Source organism: Martes martes, assembly GCF_963455335.1.
Source record: "Martes martes genome assembly, chromosome: 7".
In the NCBI taxonomy this organism is placed as follows: Eukaryota; Metazoa; Chordata; class Mammalia; order Carnivora; family Mustelidae; genus Martes; species Martes martes.
This window is the reverse complement of record NC_137894.1, coordinates 72,966,253-72,973,695: the sequence shown is the minus strand read 5'-3', so window position 1 is coordinate 72,973,695 and position 7,443 is coordinate 72,966,253. Positions and strand designations below refer to the sequence as shown.

The 7,443-nt window shown below is 59.6% G+C and overlaps 1 protein-coding gene across 1 annotated transcript in view; it reads left to right on the top strand.

Moving 5' to 3' along the window:
- Positions 1-257: 257 nt before the first annotated feature.
- Positions 258-7,443, top strand: part of JPH4 (junctophilin 4) — a gene marked incomplete at its 3' end in the record, with an annotated part of 8,191 nt that continues 1,005 nt past the window's right edge. Inside the window, exons 1-5 of the mRNA XM_080809733.1 lie at positions 258-297; positions 843-1,392; positions 2,180-2,951; positions 5,939-6,057; positions 6,375-6,907. Of these exons, the coding sequence (XP_080665859.1) occupies positions 1,014-1,392; positions 2,180-2,951; positions 5,939-6,057; positions 6,375-6,907 (1,803 nt within the window). The 5' untranslated portion in view covers positions 258-297; positions 843-1,013. The remainder of the gene's footprint in view (positions 298-842; positions 1,393-2,179; positions 2,952-5,938; positions 6,058-6,374; positions 6,908-7,443) is intronic.

Genomic DNA, 7,443 nt, shown 5'->3' with positions numbered 1-7,443 from the left:
CCTCTCCCTTCCTATCCAGTTCCCAGCTCCTCATCCCTATCTTCATCCAAGGCAGATTTTTTCCCCTCCACTATTCTCATTCCCCCCCACCCCTGCCACTACCTCGCCCCCCACCCCCACCGCCTGCTTCTCCAGCTGGGGAGAGAGGGGACTCGCGGCTCTCCCACCTTCGCTCCCCGGGTAGGAGCAGTCTCTCCGGAAGGGGAGGGGGCTTTGGCTTGTCGGGACGAGGTGGGAGTGGAGGTACCCGGCCATGGATGCTGTGCCTGGGAGGCAGCCTGAGCCCCAGCCCACATGGTGAGTAACCTGCCCCCTCCCTTCCGCCTGTCTGCCCATCCCCACCCTCGCCTTTTCCCTGCAGAGCCTCCTCCATCCCCATCCTTTCCCCCACCAAACCCACTGCCCACCTTTCTCCGATCCCCCCCTTACATTTTCAACCCCTACCCCTTGCCCGGGAAGCCAAAGAACCCGGCAGACAGGTTCTGACAGCAGCCAGAGGAACGGGTGGCCTACGACTCTGCCCAGCCCCCTCTCAGGACCACCCCCCCCGTGCTCCCCCACCCCGCGCCAGCAACTGCCATCCACACTCGACACTTTGGGGTTCTAGGCTGGAGAAGCGGGACTAGCGCTTGGGGTTGGGGGCCCAAGTCCTGGGAGGGGCCCTCTACAAGGAGGAAGGGGTGGGGGAGCCCCCATGCCTACAAAGCTTAGGAGCTGCTGGAAGACGCTGCCGAAGGGTGGGGGGTTGGGGGGCGGTGCTGATGCCCCAGAGCCACTGGGCCAGGGAGCGGCGGGCAAAGAGGAGGGGCCTCGCTCGCCACTTCCCCCCTCTTTCTCCGCAGCCACTCAGGATGAGGGTCCGGCCCTGCCAGCCCGCGCTGGGGCCCCCCCGCCCGGCCCCGGTCTAACTGCCCCCGCCCCCAGGCCTCGCCCGGCTTGCAGGCCCCCAGCCGGCTCTCCAGCCCCAGGATGCGCTGAGCCGCCGGGGGGCTGAGGCCGCGCCAACTACATGCATGTCCCCCGGGGGCAAGTTCGACTTTGACGACGGGGGCTGCTACGTGGGGGGCTGGGAGGCGGGGCGGGCACATGGCTACGGCGTGTGCACGGGGCCCGGCGCCCAGGGCGAGTACAGCGGCTGCTGGGCGCACGGCTTCGAGTCACTGGGCGTCTTCACGGGGCCCGGCGGACACAGCTACCAGGGCCACTGGCAGCAGGGCAAGCGCGAAGGGCTGGGCGTGGAGCGCAAGAGCCGCTGGACGTACCGCGGCGAGTGGCTGGGCGGGCTGAAGGGGCGCAGCGGCGTGTGGGAGAGCGTGTCAGGCCTGCGCTACGCCGGGCTCTGGAAGGACGGCTTCCAGGACGGCTACGGCACCGAGACCTACTCCGACGGAGGTGCGGGGCCCGGCCCACTACTGTCTGTCTGCCTGCTCGTCCGCGTGCGCCTCCCCGTCCGCCTGTCCCTCGTCCGCCTTCCCCGCCATCTGCCCCCTGCCCCCTGCCCCCTGCCCCGCTGTTCTGTACGCCTTCCCCCACCCATATGCGCCCCCTGCGCCCATCTTGCCGCCCTCTCCTCCCATCGCACACGCCTTCCTCCGCGGTCTGGCCCCTGCCCGCTTCTCCCTCTCCCCGGTCTGCAGTCGGCCTGCCCTCATCCCCTCCCTGTCTGCCTGTCCCTCACAACCCCCGTCTACCTGACGCTCACTTCCCCATCTGCTTGTCCGTTCCACCCCTCCTGTCTGTCTGTCCCACACCACCCCTCTCCCCCCACCCGCCTGTCCCTAACACCTCTGCTCTGCTGTCCCCTCACATTTCCTCAGTCAGCTTGCTCCTCATCCCCCTGATTATCACATGACTATCTTAAACACCCCGTCAACCTGTCCCTCACACCCTCTGGACTATCTGTCCTTTACACACCCCAGCCTGCCTGTCCCTCCCCCTTTCCCTTGCCTACCTGCACGCCCCAAATCCACAGATCTCCTGCTATCTGTCGGCCTTCACTCCGCCCTTCCACACCTTCTGACCCAACCTGGCTCGTCCCGGCTCCTAGTGCTCTTCCTCAGCCTCCACGCTAACTGCCTCACCTCTCCCTCCCGACACGTAGGCCTCCAGGGGTGCTTGGGGCCGAGGGTGCAGGAAGCAGCGGGTCCTGACCCTTTCTCCTGTCCTACCCCGCCCGCAGGCACTTACCAGGGTCAGTGGCAGGCCGGGAAGCGCCACGGCTACGGGGTGCGCCAGAGTGTGCCCTACCATCAGGCGGCGCTGCTGCGCTCTCCCCGCCGCACCTCCCTGGACTCTGGCCACAGCGACCCCCCGACACCGCCCCCGCCCCTACCCCTGCCGGGCGACGAGGGAGGCAGCCCGGCCTCGGGCTCCCGGGGAGGCTTCGTGCTGGCCGGGCCAGGGGACGCTGACGGCGCGTCCTCCCGAAAGCGCACCCCCGCGGCCGGCGGGTTCTTCCGCCGCTCGCTGCTGCTCAGCGGGCTCCGGGCGGGCGGGCGCCGCAGCTCCTTGGGCAGCAAGAGGGGCTCTCTGCGCAGCGAGGTGAGCAGCGAGGTGGGCAGCACAGGACCCCCGGGCTCCGAGGCCAGCGGGCCCCCGGCCCCAGTCCCGCCCGCCCTCATCGAGGGCTCTGCCACCGAGGTGTATGCGGGCGAATGGCGCGCCGACCGGCGCAGCGGCTTCGGCGTGAGCCAGCGCTCCAATGGGCTGCGCTATGAGGGCGAGTGGCTGGGCAACCGGCGGCACGGCTACGGACGCACCACCCGCCCGGACGGCTCCCGCGAGGAGGGCAAGTACAAGCGCAACCGGCTGGTGCACGGGGGGCGTGTGCGCAGCCTCCTGCCTCTGGCCCTTCGCCGGGGCAAAGTCAAGGAGAAGGTGGACAGGGCTGTCGAAGGCGCCCGTCGAGCCGTGAGTGCTGCCCGCCAGCGCCAGGAGATCGCCGCTGCCAGGTGGGCATCTGCTGCAGAGGCCAAAGCTGGGCTAAGTGGAGAAGGTACCCTGGGGACAGCTGGGGGGTGGGGGGCGTAGGTAGTGCCTAGAGGAGGACCACGACCAAAGGCCTGGGGCCTGGTAGGGGAGAGCAGGCCCGAGGCCGAGCAGTTGTAGCCCTGGGTATTTGGAGTGTTTATATCTGAGGCTACAGGTGGATGTGGGTGTAACTGTGGGTGGCTGGGTATTTGAGGGAAGCCGTGTTAGACTATAAGTGTGTCTTAGTGTCTTTTGTGGGGATGTGTGTCATTGTTGTGTGTGGGAGTAGCAAGGAGCGCTGGCTTGTACAGACTCAGAAACCTGTCCCCAGTGTTCCTCTTGCAGCTGGGAGCAGCAACCCTGGGCAGAGAGACAGGGAATGTGCGTTCCTAGCCACCTCCCTGCCTGCCCATGGACTGATATTGTCTCAGTCTCCCGCCTTGGGTAGATCTAATTTGTACAGCTGACCTATCCGCCTGGGAGGAGAGCCTCTCAGCTTTGCCTTCTCTGCCTCCCTTTACCCAACTAACTGATAAAGGTTTGAGGGGAGGAGACTCACCTGTAAATGAAATTTTCTCTCCATAAATCAGATTACATGTCCATACATTATCTTATTATCTAAAGCAGCACTGTGCAGTAGGAATATAATAGAAGCCGAATATGTAATTTTTAATCTAGTAGCCATGTGAAAAAATAAAAAGATAAATGATTTTAATTATTACATTTTTTTAAAGTAAGCTCTAGGCCCAACATGGGGCTGGAACTCAAGCGACCCTGGGATCAAGAGTCCCACACTTCGCTGAGTGAGCCAGCCAGGTGCCCCATAAATAGTAACATCTTTATTTAAACCAAGTATATACCCAAAATTTCTATATCCAAAATTTGATCTTTTTAACCTATAATCAACATAAAATTACTAATGAAAGACTTTACATTCCCCCCTTTTTTACTAAGTCTTTGAAATCTAGTATACTTCATATTTATAGTGCATCATTTCAGATCAGACTAGCCACATTTTAAGTGCTGGATTAGATAGCACAAATCTAAAAGCCAAAACCCATCTGTAATGAGGTTCTCAGACCTCTGATTTATACAACTCATACATGTGAATTTTTGTATGTTGCATTTTCTTTAAAAGGGAGGGTACAGTGGAAGCATTTTGTTTAAATTTGGAACTGTTTCACAGGATCAGAGGCCAAGATACGTCCAAATATGCTTCAGGGAGTTTGTGTAAGGGCTGACCAAGGTGTCCGTGTAGGAATGTGTCATACCCAAAGTAGATGCCTGAGCCAGAGGTGTCTATCTGTAGCTACATCTCGGTGTCTAGGTGGTTAGAGTCTGGGCCTTAAGCCAGGGAAGAGGGAGGGCAGGGCACCAGGGAGCACTTTAGTCTAGATGAGGAACAGGCAGGGGCAGGAAAAACTGATCTCAGTAGCTGAAAGATCAGTCAGTGGGAGGAGGCTGGTTGGTCTCCCCAGCAACAGGCCTGGCGAACCTGATTGGTTGCCAGCTGCCATGGAAACAGCAGAGCCTCAGCAGCAGGTGCCCCTGCCAGGTAGCCTGAACCTGGCATGATGACTAGGTCTTCTGCCTAGGACTTGCTCATCTACACCCTCCAAACCCAAAAACACAGCCGCTTGTCAGTGTTGCAGTTTTTGGCTGCCGACAAAACTCCATGTACCCAAGACTTTGATCGTCATCCTCCGCCCTAAAACCTGAGGCCAGTTTAGTTTCAGGGCAAGGCTAGTCATATACAGTCTGGCAGCGCAAAGGGAGAAGAACAGGGTTATCTGAGGTCCCTGCAAACAGGCTCTAAAAGTCCTTCACCCAGCAGGTTTGAGGGGAGGCGGCTGACCATATCTCCCAAGGTACATAAAGAGGGGGTAGGCTTAAGACTATAGTGAACACCACCACCCTTCTCCCTCCCCTGGTACCCAGACTGCCTTCCTAAGCCAGATAAAACAAGCCTGGGGCCAGGAGTGGGGTCTTGATCCATTTAAGCCCGAGTGTAACTGATTACCTTTACCTCTGCCCCTTTGTGCGTCACCTTCAGTCAGTATGACAGAACTCACTGAATGACCATGGGACGTCTGTGATTAACAGCAGAGGGTGAAACAGAAGGGGAACTGAGGAAGCATCTGACATTAGAGGGAGAACTGGGAAACCACTGTGGGGAAAGGACCGATAATGCTTCAAGGCTGCCTGTACCCAGGGAGGAGGGCACAATGGGAGGGACATGTGGAAGGGAAGGAAGCTAAGATTTTCCTTGGAAGAGATAATCACAACGGTGAGAAATTCACGGTGCCTGGGATAGGGAGTAGAAAGAGCAGAAAGGAGGGACTCATGCTTACCCCAAATCCAGAGCTCAGAAAGGATGCGATGGTCCAGGGAGGCAGGGGCAGTGACCTAGGGGCGAGAACAGTGTGGCAACGGAAGAGGCTGAAGGAAAACAGCCTGTTAATCTGTTATGTCAGGTGCAGGGAAGGGGCAGGGTTATGTTAGGAGGGTTAGCAGTGGTGATGGGGCAGGAGGCAAAGCTCCAGGCACAGGGAGCCAGTGGCCCAGAACAAGGGGGGCAGGGAGGGGGAAGCTGCTGGGAAGACCCAAGCAGGTGCGACTGTAGAGAGGTGTGCTAAGAGTGTGAGGTCTCATCTGTCCCTGGGAAGGAGTGGAGGGCAGCCGGTGGCTGCGGCTGGAGGAAGGAGGTGTTACTACAGGACATGATGGTGGCAGGTGTGAGAGGAGCAGGGGAGTGTGATGAGAGCAGGCACAGCCCAGGTCTATGGGTGGAAAGCAGAGGCCTGCTGCCCTGCCAGGCCAGGGAGGGGAGCAGCAGGCAGTGCGTGATCAAGACTGAGTACTCCAGAGGTGAGCTCCCATCCAAAGGACATGATGTGGTGGGGACGTGGACCAGGGGGCTGGAGCATCTGAGCAGGTCTGCTAAGTTCCTGTCCCTGGACCCCGGCAGGGCGGCAGATGCCCTTCTAAAGGCAGTGGCAGCCAGCAGTGTCGCCGAGAAGGCTGTGGAGGCAGCTCGAATGGCCAAACTGATAGCCCAGGACCTGCAACCTATGTTAGAGGCCCCAGGTGAGGTGTGAATGGCCTGGGGAGCTGGAGGGGCTTAGGGTCAGGGGAAGGGAAGGAAGTCCCTGCAGAGGACTGGGGATGGAAAAATCCAAGGTATGAGGGTCCAAGGGGATGAGGGTGGGGGGCCAGACCCAGTTGTTTGGGGCAGTGGGACTGGGAATTTATAAAATAGGGTAATGAGGACTCGGGATCTGGGGCCTGGGGTCTGGCTATGAGAGGCCGTAAGCCTGGGAGGTGCCCAGGCAGTGCACTAAAGCTCTAGCTTTTGCTGCCCAAGGCCATTAGGCCCCTCTGATTCTTAGCTATCCCTGCCGCAGGCCGCAGACCCAGGCAGGACTCAGAAGGCTCCGACACAGAACCCTTGGATGAGGACAGCCCTGGGGTATACGAGAATGGACTGACCCCCTCAGAGGGCTCCCCTGAACTGCCCAGCAGTCCTGCCTCCTCCCGCCAACCCTGGCGACCCCCTGCCCGCCGGAGCCCACTGCCTCCTGGAGGGGACCGGGGTCCCTTCTCCAGCCCCAAAGCTTGGCCTGAGGAGTGGGGGGGCCCCGGTGAACAGTCAGAGGAACTAGCTGGCTATGAGGCCGAGGACGAGGCTGGGATGCAGGGGCCCGGGCCCAGAGACGGTTCCCCACTTCTTGGAGGCTGCAGCGACAGCTCCGGAAGTCTTCGAGAGGAGGAAGGGGAAGACGAAGAGCCCTTGCCCCAGCTGAGAGCCCCAGGGGGCTCGGAGCCTGAGCCCATGGCCATGCCGATCCTGAGGGACCCAGCCTCGAGGGGTCCCGAGGCCGGGTGCCTGACGGAAGAGCTTGAGGAGCCTGCTGCAACCGAGAGGCCCGCCCAGCCGGTGAGCTGCCCTCCGTTCCTACTTTGTGGCCCCTTTTCTCCTCAAAGCTTTGCCTCTCATCATTTCCAGACCTCTCTGATCCCTTCAGGACTCAGCTTCCTTTCTTCCTGCACACTCTTGGACCATATCCCACCAAAAAAAAAAAAAAAAAAGGGAACTTGTGAGCTGCAAGCAACCTTGGAGACCTTCATCTCCAGCTCCCTCATTTGACAGATGAGGGAACTGAGGCCCAGAGCACTTAAAGTAATTTGCCCAAGGTTACCAATAAGGAACCGGAGAGCCAAAACATCTTTCACTGTTCTCCTTCCATATAATTTCCAGCTCTTGGTTTCCTACTCCACCCCCACCCCCACCTCCACACTTTGTCTCTTTGGTGCCCAGAAATAAAAAAGGAAAAGCTTGTTCCCTCCCTACCCTGACTCTCCCTCCCTCTCCTGGGAAGAAGGGAAACGGGAAAGGAGGCAGAAAACTGGAGGGGTGGAGTTTTCCCAGAACCCTGTACTCTGATTGGACTGCAGGCCTTCTCCTGTTTCCTA